Source organism: Adiantum capillus-veneris, chromosome 15 (genome assembly GCF_014529385.1).
Source record: "Adiantum capillus-veneris isolate H3 chromosome 15, ASM1452938v2, whole genome shotgun sequence".
NCBI lineage: Eukaryota > Viridiplantae > Streptophyta > Polypodiopsida > Polypodiales > Pteridaceae > Adiantum > Adiantum capillus-veneris.
Genome location: NC_140945.1, coordinates 146171779 through 146192040, shown reverse-complemented (window position 1 = coordinate 146192040; position 20262 = coordinate 146171779). Strand labels below are relative to the sequence as shown.

The window sequence follows — 20262 nt, the reverse complement described above, 5'->3', positions numbered from 1 at the left end:
GCTGGGGATGCTGTGCAAAAACGCTAGGTGAGGGAATCTGCTGCTTGGAGGGGAAAGTCCACCAAGGTTCTTGTGAGAAGTTGCCTGCTGAGCTTGGCTCCTGTTGCCTCTTCTGCCATTGAGTGCTAACGTTGGTTTGCTTATATATTTTCTTACCCAAATTGCCCTACCTACTTTGTTGGAAAGTCACTTAAATTAATAAGTGAAAAATGTCAAAAATAGGGAAAATAGGCTAAAATCACTGGAAAATTCCCTAATTGATTCTTAATGGATTCTAATGGGAATGCTTATGATCATGCTGTGTGCAACCAGAGGATATGCATCTACACTAAGTGACTCGGCATGCACGGTCTACGAATAGACTCACAAAAGTGCCAGATCACTTCTAATCTAGACTGACTGGACTGATTGAACCTTGATCATGCTGTAGCTTGTCCACGGACACATAGGGTTGGATGTGTCACGTGACACGAGTGGGTAGGTGCTCACTCTCATACTCTGTGTCCAGATGCTCTGAGAAGTGAGGCCCTACCCACTTATTTATTGATACAAGGGATGCCCAAAAGCAGAGCCCCAAAAGCATTTAACTTTAAAAGCTTTTAAAAATAAAGCAATTGGCCCAAAAGCTGCCATGAAAATAGCCAGCGCAATTTCAGGGCTTCCGTACGTTGCACACATCATCAGGCTACGCAAAAGCTGATTTCCGTACAATTCGCCACGTCAGCTTGTCAGTGGGTTTTGCGCCGCAAAATTCGGAAATGCCGTACAGTGTGCCACGTGTACTGCCGGCCAGTCTGTGTGTCCGGGTTTGTTGCCACGTCATCCCATTTGTGACATACCCCCTCTTGAAAGCATTGTAATCGCCCTCGATTACGTTTGCAGACAGATAGAGGCGATAAATTGTCTTAGCAGACACTGACTGTTAGTACTGACGCACTAGGTACAACACATCTAACACGTACCAATCGACAGTCACATCACAGGACATCACGTGACATCACAAGACATCACATGACAAATCACATTCAAAATCATTCCAAATCTCAGACCATGATTAATCGGCAACGTATTTAGCAATCGCATCTAGATCCAATCGGGACTTCACAGATGCCCGATTAACTAATCCATATTGCAATCATGTCTATATAGTATAGAGATTTATGAGACCGAAATGCTGTAGTCATTTCGTCAATCAGTTCTTGCACTCAAACAAGTCAAGTATAAATCAATCAGTATCATTTTCATTATCGGGAATTCGAGTTCATAAAGTCATACAACAGAATACTGTCAGCTCAGCTGTATCCCTAAAACCCAAAGGGACATCAATGACTCTATATAAAAAAATCGGGGCAATCAGTTGACAAAGGAGCGGAGTGACTCCCCTCTTGTGCAAACCCGCTACACTAGATTCGCCCATGCTGAAATCGGGGTTCTATCGGAGTAGACTATGCTAAACCAAATGCTTCAAGGTAAAGTTCCACAATCTGAGGAGTATGTGCTAGGTCCTCCTTCTCCATCCACTTCACATCCAATGTAGGATAGTTCTTGAATTTAACCAAGAACTGCCTAATCACTTTACCTTTAATCTTTGTATCTTTATGTGCCAGTAGTTGTTCTGGAACGAGTATCTCTCTTCTCTCTCTATCTCTCAATCTCATACACTTATATGCACAGTGTTCATTCACTTTGTTTGTGATCATAGCATTCTCTCATTAAGAACGGAAGGCTCTCCCTTCCATAAGAACAAAAGGAACCTTGAGCACAGTTCGAAGCACTCATCTTGAGCAAAGTTCAAACATTCATTCCGCTGCACCTTACATTCGTATCAGAGCTTTGGCAATGTTCTGTATCACTCAAGGAAAGAACCACATGAATTTTTTTGCTTGTTGAGGTCGCACGTAACCAAGTTCGCTTGGGCGTGTCGATTCCTAATCGTGTTTTCGAAGAGTGATAGGAATCCCAAGAAAGAAGGGCTTGTCCAGCCTCCCCCTGTGCCTTTTTCCACTCATTAAGAGGGGACTGTGCACTTAGCGGCCAGCCAATCGACGTGAGGTGGGAAAAAGCAACCTTGGTGTGAGCGCAAGGCTGCCAAGGGGTGCGCCCGCGGAAAAGAGTAGAACTCGGGTGAAGAGAAGATCCTTCTCAAACACAGATTGCAAGCGAAAGAAAACCCTCAAGAACCTCAAGAACCTCAAGACTCTCAAAAACCCAAGTTCCTCGTTGACTTAAGAACCAAAGATCATAGTGCATGGTCATCACCCGAAGCGGAATGGATACTTCGCATATAGGTGATGAGCATGAGAGAGGCGACGAAGAGTTCTCCACACCAAGAGATTTTTCTGACCCTCCCCCTTCTCCATCTACGCCACGAGTTGTACCAACTTCCTTGGAGGCGATGGTCAAGTCGATGTTGGACATGATGGCCCAACAACAAGAAGCGAATCGCGAAGCGACTCGCCTTGCGCTGGCACAACAAGATGCGAATCGAATTACGCTGGCACAACAAGAAGCGACTCGCATTGCTTTGGAACGCGAGCGCGAAGAACGAAATGAAAGAAATTCCATAAAACAAGAAGCAACTTGCATTGCCTTAGAACGCGAGCGCGATGAACGAAACGAAAGAAAAGCACAAAGAAAGGAGGAACGGAAGCTCAAAGAGCGGCCTTGGAGGCCGAGCGAGAGGCTCAACGAGGCCTCCGCACTTAAGAATTGGTTCGACAAGTACTTGCCTCAAAGTCCGAACCAGCCAAAGATCGTGGGAGTTCCTCAAGTGGCGCAAGCTACGATGCGGATTCCAACAACCCAGTCACAGAGAAGTTGACTTTCAGTAAGTATGATGGTAAGATGGATGCTACGGTTATTCATTCTTGGTTGCATCAATTTAATGCTTATTTTGCGACAACTAAGAAGACAGGGAATAGCCAAGTTTTGACGGCAGCCATGTACCTTGCCGGTGATGCCATCAATTGGTACCACGCATGGTGTAAAGTGTGAGCTTTGTCCTAAAGTGTGAGTCAAGGAGAGGAGAGTGGATTTATCCCACATGCTGTGGAGCAAGGCTGTAGAGCTACTTAAAGCTCATTTCATGAATGAATAAACAAAACTCTATTTTGCACTACATGCTTGTCCATGGTGAGCTTGTGCTAAGATAAGTCAATACTCAAGATTGTGTTTATGAGTCCAAGCTAATCCTATCTTGGAACCTAATTCACTTGAGTGATAATCTTTCTTACACACACACTCACACATTGACACTATGTTTCTCTTCCATCCACCCTAGCTAGCACGATCCCATTCCTAACAATTGGTATCAGAGCTAAGGTGTGCTAACTAGGTTCATTAGTGTGCATTTGTGTGATTAGCACTCTCTAATCTTTATTTGCATCATTTCACTAATCCCAATCCCTAATCGCCACTTGGGCAAGAGCATGCTCCACTACCCTATGGCGATTAGGTGAAGGGGAACTCGCATTTAGCATTGGTCGTATGTGCAATTCCTCAATTAGTGTGCATTTCATACTCATTTTGACCTACTTTGTGTTCGTTATCAACCCTTTTTTGCATTAGCATTTCTCTCATTGTATCGTTTAGTTTCTCTGCAATTTTATGGGTGTATGAAGCCATCATCAAGAGCTTTCCATCGACTGTCTCCTTGTTTGAGTCCGACTTCGTTAGTGCACTTAATCATCTGATCAAACTTGCTCCATTAAGTGCATTATTAGCTTATGTAATTAATCCCTACAGTCTGAAACTGAGAGAGAGAGAGAGAGAGAGAGAGAGAGAGAGAGAGAGTGCGTGGGACTTTTGCAACATTTAGATGGTCAAAGTACTAGGTAGAAGAAAAACAAAAGTTTTTCTTTTTTTGTCTACTGCTCTGTCGAGAGCACGTGTGTATCTCTCTAAATTTGAGAGGTTTTAATTTACTTTTGAGGCTAAAGGAATGCTGGCCCACTTCTTCTACCTTGGCTCATCTACATAGGTCGTCCCACTGCTGCTCACCGCGTGTTTTGTAAGTCTTGTCCTTTTTTGTTGTATTGTTGGCCCGCATCCTTCTCTTCTCAAGCCTTCATTCGGTGCTGCTGAGCTCGTCCTATGCACCTCAACCTGTGCGTGAACACCTGCTCCTCCATGGTTCAACATCACCACCCCTTGCCTGTAATCCACAGAGCTGCTCACGGCCTGCCTTTTGTGGAAAGTATTGAATGCCTGAAGAGACTGCCCTTGTCAAATTGCTGCACGCATAGCTTGCTCGCTGACTGCCCCAGTGCCCCTACACCTGCTTATTCTACCCATGCTTTGCAGTAGACAGTGGCGTTAATCCTGAGTCATCACTACTCCGCCATCAGTTCTACCTTCACTCACCGAGTCACTTGCCTATGGCCCTGTACCAACTCAACCTTTGCAATATGGTGGAAGCTCTAGGTGCTGACTGCGGTACACCTACCTGCTGCCATTCACCATCACTGTGTGTCGTCAACTACCCACACCCTTGTTGAGGCATTGTAGCAGTGTTTAAAAGCCACCCCTCTTCCCTTAGCATTGCTACTCGCCATCATTAGCATCGCTTCAGCCTGCCGATCTACTATCTGCAGCCCATCGCTTGTGCCGGCTTTGCTTTGGTGGCCCAGCTCGTCTCGGCTCATGACACATGCGGCCTGCAACCAGTTAGCTCGCCATTCATCGGCTACACGACACCTGCAACCAAGTACTTTTTTTTTTAAAAATTAAAGAAAAAAAAATCACCTTGAAAGCTCAAGGTTTGGCTCCCACGGCCGAGTTCTTTTGAGAGTTTAATCCTCCCTCACACAAAAGAGTTATATCGCTCCCGTTTTCAAATGTATGCAACATAATTGCTTAAAAGCATATTAACATCCCACTTTTGTTGCAAGATTGTGCACAAAGGCACTTTGTATATGATCATGGGTTCTAGACACTGCGTGCACAATGAGTGTATGGTAAGACCGCCCATCACTATGAGCACACACACAAGTAAACAAAATGTAATATATGCATGTTCTACACCATTAGCTAAGAAGGGAGCAGCCTTGAAATTTTGGACCAATGAAGATAAAAGAAAAGGAGACGTCAATGATACGACAAATGAAGATGATGATAATGTTTCGTCATCAAAGAAAATATTTGTGAAGAGTGTCTTCATTTTTAAAGGTGAAGAGGTGCTTCGCAAATTAAGTGGCAAAGAAGGTCACATAGCAAAGGACTATCTATCATCGAAGCCTTGCAACAAATGCAGTAAGAAGGGACATCCTTCTTCTCGGTGCTACTCAAATGGATGCAGTAGCAGTGGAGAAAGCAGCAGCAGTAGAAGCAACAGCAGAAACAACGAAGGCAAGAGACCTATCAATGGATCAGCTCACATAGTAGAAGACAAAAAGGATGAAGACGAGAGCAATGTTGTCTTTTATGAAGACCCATTTTGAAGATGCAGACTCTCTACTTGTAGGGGAGGACTTTTTCCTGTGTGGATTCCATTATCCTGTGTGGATATCACCATCCTTTGTGGATTTTTCTTGTGTGGATTTTATCATCATGTGTGGATATCACCATCCTTTGTGGACTTTATTTTCCTGTGTGGATATCACCATCCTATGTGGATTTTGTTAGCCTGTGTGGATTATGCATCTTCAGTATCTTGTCATAGTCCAAACCTCAAGGGGAGGATTGTAAAGTGTGAGCTTTGTCCTAAAGTGTGAGTCAAGGAGAGGAGAGTGGATTTATCCCACATGCTGTGGAGCAAGGCTGTAGAGCTACTTAAAGCTCATTTTATGAATGAATAAACACAACTCTATTTTGCACTACATGTTTGTCCATGGTGAGCTTGTGCTAAGCTAAGTCAATAATCAAGATTGTGTTTATGAGTCCAAGCTAATCCTATCTTGGAACCTAATTCACTTCAGTGATAATCTTGCTTACACACACACTCACACATTGACACTATGTTTCTCTTCCATCCACCCTAGCTAGCACGATCTCATTCCTAACACATGGCAAGAGGCACAATTAGCCGTGCACTTAGAGGAAGCCGACGAATTCTCGCCCCTTTCCTTCAATTGGGCTAATTTCCAAGACAAGCTCAAGGCGCGGTTTATGCCACTTCAGTACCTCGCACGATTGAAGGACGATTGGCACGCTCTCAAGCAAAATGGTATGCCGGTTATGTCTTTTTCTAATCGTGTTTTGCAGCTAGGTACCCAGTTACGCAAGTCGGATGATGAACGCAAAGAGGCATTCCTTTATGGATTGGACGAGTATATCAAGTACGATGTTGAGATGCTCGATCCAATCGATCTCAACAAGACGGTAGCGATTGCTCTCGCACAGGAGATGAAGCACAACAAGGGAAAGCCTAAGGAGAACAAGACTTCCATAATTACCTCGCAGACTTCTCAGAACCCTCAGAACGGTAAGAATAGTAAGAACGGTAACTCTTCTAACCAATCTTTCAACAGTCTCTCAGAAAAGAATTCTTCCAATGAATCTAAGGGTAAGGCTAACACAATTGCTAAACCTAAGCTTACTCGAGATGAAAAGGTAGCACAAGGAATTTTAGGAGGATACATCACGTTGGAAGAGCAAAGCACTTATTCTAAGAAAGGTCGTTGTTTTCATTGTCACATTAAGGGTTACATAAAAAGAACATGTCCTAAGCTTGAATCGAATGAATCTAAAGAATCCACAGAACCCACTTCCTCTTCAATGCAATTAATGATAACACGAGTGTGTCCCAAGTTTCTCCTGACCCTTCCATTGATGATTCTCTCATTAAATGTTATGGTCATATGACGGGGCACTGTTTTGCCATATTGTTTGACCCAGGTAGTATGCATGATGTGATCAGTCCCTCTCTTGTTGAGAGAGCCCGCCTAGAGGTTAGTCAGAAATCTCCTCTTGAGGTCTCTGGCTTTGTTCTCGGTATGGACTCTCTCATCACGCAAGAGTGTCTTGATGTGTTGTTTACAATTCAACAAGCTACTTTCCGTAGAAGATTTTTTGTCTCTCCTCTCTCAGGATGTGATATGATTTTGGGCATTCGATGGTATCGTGAGCTTAACCCTCTCATTGATTGGGAGGCTAACACTTTCACTCTCAATGCCAAAAATGACTCTCCCATTGTCTTTCGTGGAGAGGAAGTTGTTCATTCTCACTCTCTCATTGCTAATATGCTGGACAAGATTGAACGGATTCAGGAGAAGGAGACTCTCTCAGTCTCTGCTTCTCCAAAGCATGACACACAGGATTCGCATGATTATGAGAAGCATGATGATTTGGATGATAAGGATGAGCATGATGATTTGCATGATCAAGATGTGATTTCTCATAAGAATGATGATTTGGATGCAGATGATGTGATTGTTCATAAGGATGATGTGTTAGTTGATACTTTCTCTAGTGAAGCTAACCTCATTGCAGGTTCGATTAGCCACGGAGGATCGATCTTGGCTCTCGAGCCTAGGTCCAAAGAACCCCTTCAGGAAGAATCGATCTTGGCTCTCGAGCCTAGGTCCAAAGAACCCTCACAGGAAGTATTATGTGTTCGCATGATTCATACGCACGCATTGTTCGAGTGTTCCATTCGTGATCGTTTCCTGTATTTTAGTCAGCGTCTTTATGTGATCCCTTTTCCTAGGCATGACATATTGTATGTTGAGCACGTTTCACTCATGGATGAGCACGGATGTATGCGGATTTTTCATGAAAAGCTGAAAAGTATGTATGTAAGGAAGTCACATTCCATGTCTCTTCCTTGGCATGACACATTCGTAGAAAGAGCACATGAAAGTATGAGAACCAAGCATGGGCATTTTCGTTGTGAATTGCCACAGTTATTGATTTAGATCCGAAGAGAAATCTGTGATCTCATTGTTTGCGTGTGTGTGGTGAACAGTTCGGCACTCTGTCTCTTTGTTCATCTACATTGCATGCACAGTCTATTAGGACGACATGATTTTTTCCAATCACTTTACATGGAATAGGTATGTTCATGGTTATGTGTTGGAAATGGGTTCAAGAATTTTCAGCCATGGAGATTCTTGAAGAAGAAAGAAGCATGACACTCGACGAAGTTGAAGCATTGAAGGAGCCACAGAAAACTTTGTGTCGCTTTCGGCGCTGCCCAAAGAAGCAAGCGTTGCAGACCTTTATGAAGTTCAAGTACCGCACAACCCACACATCCGAGTGGGCCGGTGAAGAGTCCCTTCCAGGATTCCGGATGTTATTGGCGATCTCCCTCGACGCCATACAGTTCGGTACCAGTACCTCACTTTGAAAAGGAGGGGATGTCACGTGACACATCCAACCCTAGGTGTTTATGGACAAGCTACAACACGACAAGGGTTCAGTCAGTCCAGTCAGTTTAGATTTAGAAGTGATCTGGAACTTTTGTGAGTTTGTTCGCAGACCGTTCAAGACCAGTCACTTAGTGTAGATGCATATCCTTTGGTTGCACACAGCATGATCATAAGCATTCCCATCAAAATCCATCAGAATCCTTCAAGGAAATTTCCCAGTGCATTTAGCCTATTTTACCTATTTTTGACATTTTTCACTTATTATTTTTAAGTGACTTTTGTTGGAAAGTAGGTAAGGCAAATTGAGTAAGTTTGTATATAAGCAAACCTAGACTATCAAATTGGCAGAAGAGGCAGCAGGAGCTCCACCGCTCAACAAGCAACTTCTCAAGCAAGAACCTTGGTGGTTTCCCCTCCAAGCAAGATCCCATCCTTGGCGTTTTTCATCAAGGTGATCCTCGCCATACACCTCCAACACTTGGCGTTTCCAGATCTCCCTCATCGCCAGCAGACCACAGGTCTAGCGTTTTTGATCCCAGGCTTCACCGCAAGAAACCCCTCAGCCCTAGCGTTAGTAAAATCCCCAAATCGCCCATTTCTGGCCTAGCGTTTTTCAGCAGATAAAACCTCAGCCATGCAGTGTTTTCCAGCAATGAAGCAACATCAGATGCAGCCCTAAAAGATGCAGCCCTAAAAGACGAGCAGATTCAGCCCAAAGAACATCAGTTTTCAGCCCTACAGTAGATGCAGATTTTCAGCCCTAAAGAACAGCAAAATCAGCGATTTCCATAGCGTTTTCGGCAACAACAGATTTCAGCCCATAGCGTTTTTGGACAACAGATAAAAGATTGCAGATTTCAGCCCTTAGGTTGGTCTCGCCATCACCGTCGTCGACACCGATATAGCCTAGACTTCCATTAGTCACATGCATTCAGTTTGTACCCGTTTGTGCAATCAATAGTAGACCACTCTCGCCGACGAGAGTGGGGCCTTCGGAGGAGGGTTTTACAACATCTCTGGTGTCATATTCTCTTCTCTCTCTATCTCTCAGTCTCATACACTTGCACGCACAGTGTCCATTCACTTTGTTGTGATCATTGCACTCTCTCATTAAGAACGGAAGGCTCTCCCTTCCACAAGAACAAAAGGAACCTTGAGCACAATTCGGAGCACTCATCTTGAGCAAAGTTCAAACATTCATTCCGCTGCACCTTACATCTTGTGTCTTTCTTGAGATTTCTCTAAAGCCTCTTGGACCTGGGCAAAAGCAGTGTCCAAGTCCCTCGTGTATTGGTCGACTTCAAAAATCTTATCTTTTGTGCTTAAGAAGGGTGGAACCTTTGTAGCACCTTCAATAATCTCAAATGGCGCCTTTTCCGTCGAAGAGTGGATCGTGTTATTGTAGGCAAATTCCACCGAAGGCAAAAACTTTTCCCATTGAGTCTTCTGACCCGAAATGTAAGACTTCAATAAATCCAGTACGATTGAATTTGCAATCTCAGATTGCCCATTTGTCTGCGGGTGGAAAGATGACAGGAACTACAACCGTGTGCCAATGTTCTTCCAAAACAAACCTGTGAATCGAGGATCTTTGTCAAAGACTTGTCAAAGACAATTGTCTCAGGCATGCCATGTAACGTGAATATCTGGGCAATGAACAGTCTCACTAAATGATCTGGCTTGACTGTTTTCTTCACTGGAATGAAACGAGCTTGCTTGCTAATTCTGTGAATAATAGTTCAGATACCATCGTGTCCACTCTGTGTCTTCGGGAGATAAAAAATGAAATCCATAGCAATACTTTCCCAGGGGTGGGTGGGAATGGGTAAAGGCTGTAACAATCCTTGTGCTTTATGCATGTCAAACTTGACCTTCTGGCATACCAAGCAACTGCGTGCAAAATCATCCACGTCCTTGAGTCTCGGCCAAAAGAAGTAATGCTCCACACCTTTCAAGGTGGTATTAAGGCCGCGGTGACCCGTAAATGGTGGACAGTGGCATTCAGTTAGAACCTTTTCCCTCAACGGCTGTGTAACGCACAATATCATTTTCTTCATCAAGTAGCCATCCCGAATGGAATATCCCGCTACTACCTTCCCATTCTGTATTCAACTGAATACATCTGAAAAATCTGGATCTTGTGTACTGATCGACCATGTTCTCGAAGCTTCTATAATAAATCGTGTTAATAGCCAAGACCAACGGCTTTCAGGACAAAGCATCTGCCACCAAGTTCTTTTGTCCCTGCACATGGACAATCTGGAAGTGAAACTGTGACAAGATGTTAGCCCATTGACAAGAAGTAGCGTAAACTCTAAAGACTATTGGTGCTATGGAATGGAGTGATGTTTATGCTTGCTATTCATTGCCTATGGTCATTCATGTATCCTCAGATGTGGTGCTTCCTATGTCTATGCGCATTTGGGGTGTCAAAGCTACAGCATCGGTAATGCAATGTAAACAAGCTGAGGTCCGCAGTTGGTGCAATGAGACACCATATTTTAGAGAGGGCTTGCGGGTTGCTTTCCTACCGCCCGAAGCTCACCCCTTGGATGGCCCAGCTGCCTCCAAGAAGATGCGTAGTTAGTCAGATGCTTTACCAATTCTTTCATGCAGACTATGGATTTACATGTAGTTTCTTGGAATGCTAATGGTTTACAGACTTCTCGGGTAAGAGGTTCTCGCAAGCTTTTACTTCGCAGAGATTTACACGCTCATGTAGTAGGCACTGTGGATATATTACTAGTACAGGAGCATAAGATTGCCACTCCCTTTGGTAATCTCATGCCCTCGGGCGCTCACACTTTTTGGGAGCCTGCTTTGGGCATTCATGGACAGAGTTGCGGTGTATGCATTTCAGTGGGGCCACGTTACTTGGCCTCAGTTCAGCAGCATGGCACCCTTGTCGCTGGCAGAGCAGTCTATGTTTCTATTCGGATTTGGGACTCTATCATTGGTTTTATGTCGGTCTATGCACCCACTACTCCTCGGGAGAGGGCTACTTTTTGGTCCTCCTTGGCTACTGTTCTACCTGCTGTAGACTCTTGGGTTGTTGGAGGCGACTTCAACAACGTCGAGAGCGACTCTGATTGGCAATCCATCACACCTCGAGTTCTATCATCCATTTCTCCCGATGAGCAGTCAGCTTGGGATCGATTTCTTCTAGCTATTCAAGGTGTTGATGCCTGGCACATCCCCTCTTTTGGTCACCACCGTGCTACACTTCATTACTCGTGGGGGTTTCAGAGACAGCAGGGGAGATTATTAGAGCGACTTGATCGTTTTTACATTGGCCCTTGGGCAGCAGCTCTAGGTGGATTTACTACTATTTGGAGAGGGACCAGCCTCTCAGATCATTTACCCATCTCTCTGTCTATCTCCTTCACTAGATCCTCTGCACAGAGACGAGGCTGCCGCATCCCTGAGAGTGTTCTCACCACTAAAGTTTTGCAGCAACAGATTCGTGACTTATGGTCCACGGGTGCTTCTTATTGTGGTTTCCTTGGAGAGTTCCTTGCTCATTGCATTACTCAGTCTAGTATTTACTGCCGTGATCAGACTGCTATTATTCATCGACAGTTGAGAGTACGTGAGTCTCATCTTCATATTCCTCTTGGTTCCACACAGCGCTTGCTTGAGGAGTGGCCTCAGGATGCTTATCTCGCTGCTAGACAGACAGAGCTCACAGAGGAAATTTGTCGCGTACAGGAGGCTAGGTCTGAGTTCACTCATCATGCTTCAGTATCTCATTGGATAGCTAAAGCTGATCGAATGAATAAAGCCTTCTTCGCTGCGCATAAAGAGCGCCCTCCTGGCACCACCCTTCGGACTTTGTGCGATGCTCAGGGGACACTTCATATGCATCCTGATGTTATTCTTGACATGTCTGCAGATTATTTTGAGGCATTGTTCACTGTTGATGTATGCACTACTGAGGTTTTACTAGCCCGTGAGCAGATCTAGCATCACACCCGACGCCGTTGTACAGACACTATGGCCGAGATCTTGATGGCACCCTTCACACTTGCAGAGCTTCATGCTGCTATCGAGAGTCTAGATCCATCCTCTTGTCCAGGAGAGGATGACCTCACTAGAGCTTTCTTTTTGACTTATTAGGATGTATTGCATATACCACTGCTTCGCGGTTGTTAGGACATCTTTGCATTAGGATATATGCATCCGGATCTTTGCTTAGGTCTCATATCTCTTATTCCGAAAGGGGGTGACACCACTCAGCTCCGCCAGTGGAGACCTATTACCCTACTCCCTTCGGTCTATAAGATATTAGCGTTACTGATCAGCCATCGCTTGCGACCGTTCTTACCAGATATTATTCATACTTCTCAGACAGGTTTTGTCATGGATCGATGCATACTGGATAATATCTTCACTTTTTATGAGGCAGTAGAGTGGGCCTGATCATCTTCTGAACCTCTCGCTTTTTTCATTCTTGATTTCGAGAAAGCATACGATCGTGTTGAGTGGGACTTTCTCGAAGGATCATTAGCCAGGATGGGTTTCCCCTCGAGATGGATCGCAGGCATTTCCGCTCTCTTCAGGACTGCCAGCAATGCTATTACTATTGGTGGTCGTGTCAGTCGCAGTTTTGAGCTTTCTCGATCTGTCCGTCAGGGATGTCCTTTAGCAGCATATCTGTATCTGTTTGTCGGAGAGACTATGTCCGATTTTCTTCGTGCTCAGAGTCATGCATTTCGTGGCTTGACCATGCTAGTACCTTTAGCTCCGGACCTTATCGATCAGGTGTTTGCTAATGACACTATGTTGATGTTGCGCTATTTGCTAGCAGCTCTTGATGCCATGCGGGAGGCCCTGGAGGTTTTTTGCATTGCCAGTGGTGCACGTATTAACTGGCATAAATCCTATGGGTTACTGGTTGGCAGTGATGACATACCTACTTGGGGGGTAGCTGATGGTTTCACATGGCTGCAGCCGGGTCAGACATGCAAATATTTGGGCTTTCAGGTTGGATTTGACGTTTCCTCACAGCAACAATTTGCACCCGTACTACAGTCTATTCGCAGGAAGCTATGTCATTGGTCTTCACGTCATCTGTCGTTGGCTGGCCGTGCATTGGTCGTCAACCAGGTCATTCTGGCTACAGTATGGTATACGGCCTCTTGTTGGATGCTACATTCTGGAGTGACAGCTCAGCTCCGCAGACTAGTGCGAAACTTTTTATGGAGTGGCACAGATGGGAGTACTGATACTCGTGCTCGAGTTCGCTGGTCCACCATTATTCGACCTAGGTCAGAGGGAGGCCTTGGCATTATTGATCTAGAATTACAGAGTCGCGCCCTTCTTACTAAGCTTATTGTTCGGGGTCTTTTTCCCGGCCAAGAACCTTGGAAGATGCTTCTTCAGGCCGCTCTTTGCACAGCAACTCCACGCCTTGGCACTAGAGATGGTCATACTTGGCATACAGGGTATCATTTTCTCTTTACGGATGCCCCCTTGTTCACCAGCACTCTCTCACCCTTCATCTGATCACTCCTTCAGATTTGGGTTTCCATGCGACGGGCTATCATACGCTCACCTCCCTCGTGTTGTGAGGAGATTGAGCGCCAGCCTCTCATTTGGAATGATGCAGTTCTTGATTCTTCGGTGAACCCACCCCGTCAGCTTGGAGAGAGGACTCACATTGATTGGGCTGCTTGGGACACTGGCCTTGCTACCTCTATGCGGTTGTTTCATGAGACGCGTATGCTGGATGTAGATTTTGTGGCAGAACATTATGACATTGGTCGCGGGGTGACAGACAGACTGCTTGAGATTGACTCCGCCGTTCCTTCACAGTGGGACGCAGTCATGCGAGGCACGGTTCAGATGCCTCCACATAGTGGCTGGGAAGGTCTCTTTGCTCAGAGCACTCTCTTATTAGTTCGTTTGGACACCATGCTGTTCACAGTTGATACAGACTACTCTCAGGGGATTCATGCTAGATTGACATATGATACCACCTCTCCGCACCTTGTCTACCCCGGCGCTCGATGGGAGGCCATACGAGTAGTTGGCTCTCGCGGGAAGCGTCGTTGTGTTGACCCTCGTTTCGCTTCCGCTGATGCCGCCCTTTGGAGGCTTTGGGTTTGGGAGGGTCGTGCCCTATCTCAGCTTTATTGGGACCGAGGAGAGTGGCATTGGCCTCACTCTAACCCCACCGGTGCACCTGTATCATTCTTTGAGTACACTGTCAGAATTGGAAGATTAGCATTGATGAGACAACACCCAGAGCAGCCCACTCGTATGCGTTTTTGGTTACATTCAGGTCTCTCCCATGCCTATCTACAGCAGTTTTGGTCAGCCATCTGGGATTTACATGCGGCTCGTCGTATTTCTTTTTTCATGTGGATGATTGCACATGCAGGACTTCCAGTTGGGACTTGGCTAGCTACTATGGGTCATGATCCGTTATGCACTTGATGTCCTTCGCGACTACATGAGTCACCTGCACACTGTCTTTGGTCATGCTCCTCTTCTCATATAGTGTGGCTAGCAGTTTGCTTTTTACTTAGCAGAGCCGGTGTTCAGCATGGATTTCTCACTTGGGGCTCTGTCTCATGGTTGATGCCGATGCCCAGACCACATCTTTTCTACGAGGGCTCAGACATAGATCCAACTCTTATGCTTACCTCGACTGGTTATCGGCGAGGGACTTTGGCTATGTTACCACAGATAGCTTGGCAGGGGGATCCTCAGACACGTGATGAAGTTTTTTCAGTCATCACTAGCATTACACTATGGAATGTTTGGAAAGCTCGTTGTCTTCACATTCTCAGTGCGGCTCCACAGCTCCTTCAGGATACCCTCACTGCCATTTGGCTGGACATCATTCACACCCTGATTTGGCAGTGGGATTCTTCCTCAGGTACATCTAGAGCAGCCGAGGCTCGACGATTTGCCTTCCTTTGGCGTTGGGCCCGTTCTCCACTCTTCTTCACACTTACAGGTGGCTAGATTACATGGCATTATGCCCCCCCTCAGTGGTTTCTCCTCCACTCATCACACAGACCACCATGAGATTGTTCTAGTTGAGTTGTCACTATAGTGGCTCTCACCCTTACCTTCAGCTTGTACACCCCACGTGATAGGTTATTTTGGCATCCGCTGGGGATTATATTGTACTCAGTAATATACAGCCTTGATTTTTCAAAAAGAGAGAGAGAGAGAGAGAGAGAGAGAGAGAGAGAGAGAGAGAGAGAGAGAGAGAGAGAGAGAGAGAGAGAGAGAGAGTTGACGCGAAGTGTCGGAGTTTTGCCTCCAAATGCATTGGTTTCCAAGCCTGGTGCCCCTTTCGGTATTTGTTTCTTTATTGATGATAACAAAGTACACCTCCCAAAGGAGCACCTTCTTGCAAGATGCACATTGTACACTTCTAGAGAGGGCCCCCAAGGATCCTATATAAGGCCTAAGGTAAATAAACATTAGATATGAAAAGTTGGCGGCCACAGGGAAAATCCCTAAAAATTCGGGATTTTCGTATCATCCCTAAAAACCGTTGCAGATATCTGTATAGGGGCTATGCCATCATATTCTAAGGTTTTTCAACTTGGTCCATTTGATTTCGGCCACTTTCATGTGCTTAAATAAGTCTGTCTAAGTTAGTATGCCATGTTGTACATTTGTGACAATCTTGTTGGTTGGATGAAAAGTCATGTCGACCCCTTGCTATGACATACCGCATTAGTTTCCTGGTTTGGAAATAGTGCACTCATATGAGGGTATTTTTATCTCTCAAAAGAAGTACGTTAAAAAATGTTGGTAGATGTATGGTATGGAAATGTGCTCTTTCACTGCTCATCCTATGGATCCAAATTCCAAGTTATCAAAGGCTGAGGATACTCCTTTGGTGAATGCTATGGAGTATAAGGTGGCTATTCGGTCCTCTCATGGTTGAGTATACCCATCACATTCGGAGGGTGATAGAAACTTAGTTTGTTGGTTTTATAGAGTACGTTTAAATAATTAATGACCTCTTTATAAACCTCTACGTACTCTTGGGGTACTGATGACGTGAGTATGGTTGTCATAGCTTTTGTACAGGCTTGCATGATAAAGGTGATTATCTTATTGTTCGTGTTTGGACAAGCAACAAAGTTAAGGTCACATTTTGTCAAGTTTTGAACTTTGTACTACAATGGTTATGATTCATCTAGGTATATACATTTTAGCCCATTTATTAGCTTTTTTATTGACGTGGCATATTTTTAGGTGAGTTGGCTCATTTTTCTCATTATCCAGTTGTATGAGCATTCTCTATAAGTTATGGACTTATAGCTCTTGGGTGTGTATGTGTGTGTGTGTATTGGCCTAGAAATCTACCTGAGGATGCTCGATGTATCATGGAAGTTCTACATGTTTATGGGTTGGCTGTAGGTCTACAAGTGAACTTCCGAAAATCTAAATTGTTGCCATTGCATCAAATGGATTGGCACTCTGTATTATGGCCAATACAAATAGTGAAGCTTGAAAAATTGTGAGGCAGCTTGGATACCCCTGGCTTGGTCAGTCAACAATGCCAAATTATTGGATTGGATTGAAAATAAATTGAGGTCTAAATTACACTAATGGAAATTGTCTACTTGGCCGCTGCATGTAAGACTCAGAATAGTGCAATTCATCTTGGTGGTATATATGTAATTTTTCCTGCCATTGTTGCATTGGCAAGCCTGTTGTCTTCGCGCCTTTATGTCTCGGGTTTTAGAGCACTTTTGGTCTACTTGCTCTCAGAAAAAGGGCTCGCGATGGATAAGTTGTGTACTCCAAAGCGTTGTGGTGGTCTAAACATTCTACATTTGTGTTCTCATGTTACAGCAAGGAAGGCCACTTTGTTATTGGTGCTGGTTGAGCAAAAACAACCGTGGATGCAAATGTTTGCGTTTCTGTGCTCTCATGCAGTTTCTACGCCAGCTTTTGGCCATTGGCGGCCTTTGTATTGGGATGTGGTTTTTGGTAAATTTGACGCTACAATACCTGGATGCCCCCTTGCTTCGAGTCTTGTGGCAGATTGGAAATTAGTCACGCAGGAATTGATGTGGCATGGTAGAGGTGACGCCTGTGGAAATTCACTTCGATTGGAGAGTTTGCATTGGAGTCGGGTTTTTGATCGGACTCTTGTTCAACGCTCTCCTAAACAGGCTTATTTTCTCTCCCAAAAAGGTATTGACAGGATAACATATGTGATAGACACTGATGGACGGGTGATTTCGTTTAAACATGCTGCTCTTACTTTGGGGCTTGAGATGCATTACTGGCGCATGTGGAACACCATCAAGGATGTGGTTGATTCTGTATCTCCCATTCTGACGCTGGTTGTGGAGGATCAAATCTGTGATTGGCATTATGTTGGTTCTTCGATCCGCTCAATATCTGCAAAGAAGGTGTATTGTCATTTGCAGTCATCTTCTTGGATACAAGAACACTGTAATGAAGTATGGAATATGAATAAAGGTTCTACATGATGGCGGAGTAAAGTTATGAAGCTATGGCATGCTAAGCTACCTCTTAAGGAGCGATTATTTATGTGGAGATGCATTGTTGGGGTTCTCCCAACTGGCAAATTTTTGCACTCCAGAAGATTGGCCTCTTCGCGATGTGTTCGTTGTGGTGCAGGCACTGAGAATATTCCACATTTATTGTGGTCTTGTTCTTGTACACAACAATTTGTGGATTGCATCTCTACAGCTCTTCGCACGCGTTTCCTTGGGATACATTTTGGTCGCTTTTTTTGGATTTTTGGAGTGCTTCTGCCATTGCTTCTGTCGTATCCATACTTTTCGGTTGGGTTAGATTCTGGGTGCTATGGACAGTGTGGAGAGCACATAACCTCCTCATGTTTCACCGGATTCAAGTGGAGTATGTTTCCTTCTTCAAAACATCTCTTCGACAGTCCCTTCAAGTTGCCTATGACTTGGAAGAGCTCCCCTTTAGTCATTACGAGCTCTACTTTGACTGTTTCTGACTTACTCCTTGTAGTATTTTCTATAGGTTTTCCTCGTTTTCAGGTTTCCCATTGGTAATTCAATTTGACATTACTAAAAAAAAGAGAGTGTGTCTGTGTTTGTGTGATTACTGTTCTCTTAGCTCTATCTGGGCTCCTCTCTTCATTCCTTCAATCATGCAAGAATTGCACACAAAACCAGGAAAAAGCCGGCGGACTCTGAGGATCCAACAGGGGAAATGCAAGCAGTTTTGGGGGTACAGCTGGTTTTTGAATTCATCAGGATGCATCGTTGATTTTGGATGAGTCAAGATTCACAGCTAACTCCAGTGCCGTAGATGCACTAGAAAAGAGAGATGATGCATCACATTTCAAGATTTAGGATCTGTTGACAAGGCTTCTCTCTTAGAAAACTTAAGAGCGGTGGCCTTTAACAATGCTCCATATCTCACATGGAGAAAGAAGGATCTCCATATATCCTTTTACAGCAGTTGAAGAGGGAGATGGAGCATGCGACCAAAGCTGAGTCAGGTTAGACTCTTTATTGTGTTTTTATTAAAGATTCACTCTACTCACTGAATTGTGTTATTTGTTGTGGCAATTCTGTAATTTTTTTCATAAAGCTCGGAGGTAGCCATAATACATTTTAATTTTTTTATTTTACTTACTTTTTTGGCTCAACTAACCCAATGACTAGCTAGCTGAGTCTAAATGTACTTTTAGTTATATACATGATGATTTTCTTGGACTATGTTACTAATGTGGACGTTATGAGTTTTATAGGCCCTGCTAGCCTCCTGTGCCTGTGGACTCCTCAATTTTGTTATTTTTTAGTGCTTGGAACAGATGACATACTGAAGTTGAGTGCTTGCCTCATTTTCAGACAATCTTCGCACGACTGTCAAGGATGCCCTCTGCTCTACGGAGAAAAATCGGCAAAAATATGAAGAAGCCCTGATAGCAATCACAATCGATGAATCAATCAATCGGTGAGGCAATATGCCTCTAATAGTGTGGTTTCTTGAAGATATTGGATTCAGAAGTATGAACTCTGATTCTATTGAAGTTTTCAGATACTGTAGGCGAATAAGATACCCAGATTTTTGGGGTGGTGAATCGGAGCTTTTGGTAAGGAATGGAGATTTAAGTTAAATAGATTTTGTTGCACCTCCCTAATGTACTTTGGCTTGCAAACAAGGTCTTGTCCCGGATTTACCAACAGCCAATTATTGTGTACATTCCTGAACATGAGGTATCATTTACTTTAGTCTTGAGAAGCCAGAAAAATTGTAGGTTTTTACACTGTGTTATTTCTACGCAGACAAAAGGGTTTAGCGGTTCGTGGAGGTCTGGCTTTGTGCCAATTGCACAATATGGGTCAGAGTTTTTGACAGCCTCCAAGGAGGTGGCTTGCAAGCCTGTGAGACTACTTTTTAGTGGCAGCAATCACTATGACTTATTGATTTAACCTGCATGATCTCCTCATGAGCCTCCTTTTGAGGGTAGTATCAATTCATGATCACTTCATGAGAATAGGATGTAAGTTCGGGTTTGAACTACCTACTTCACTGCTCACATCCATGCATCAATTGCCTAACCTGCAAAGGAAAAATTTCTTATGTTCAGTAACCAGATGTGAAGATTACATATTGTTGGGGCCAATTTTTAATTGACTAATACACTGATAAGGGCCTCTTTAATGTGTACAAATTTTCTGATTATTTCCCCTCTTACAAATCCATATTTTTGCAAATAGGAATGACCAATGGGTCAGAATCCATGGGTTTGTTTTCTGTAGATAAAAGAGCATGTGTTGTTAATTGGTAGAAGCTTCAGACGCGTATACAGGTGTGCGCGCGAATGTACATGCTTGCGCATGCATCATGTCAAACAATAGAAGCTTGTGCATGTGTTGAGAGCACGTCGGTGCCCATTGATGCACACGCACTCGATTTTTGCACTCTAGTTTGTGACAACAGCAAGTGAAAATTTAGCTACTTT

The 20262-nt window shown here is 44.3% G+C and overlaps 1 protein-coding gene across 1 annotated transcript in view; it reads left to right on the top strand.

Annotated features, from left to right (window-relative positions):
• The window catches only part of LOC147441632 (Cysteine proteinases superfamily protein), a 29338-nt gene extending 9382 nt beyond the window's left edge, over positions 1-19956 (top strand). The window contains exons 4-7 of the mRNA XM_086483201.1: positions 19145-19250; positions 19335-19389; positions 19460-19513; positions 19583-19956. Of these exons, the coding sequence (XP_086339327.1) occupies positions 19145-19250; positions 19335-19389; positions 19460-19513; positions 19583-19729 (362 nt within the window). The 3' untranslated portion in view covers positions 19730-19956. The remainder of the gene's footprint in view (positions 1-19144; positions 19251-19334; positions 19390-19459; positions 19514-19582) is intronic.
• Positions 19957-20262: the final 306 nt, after the last annotated feature.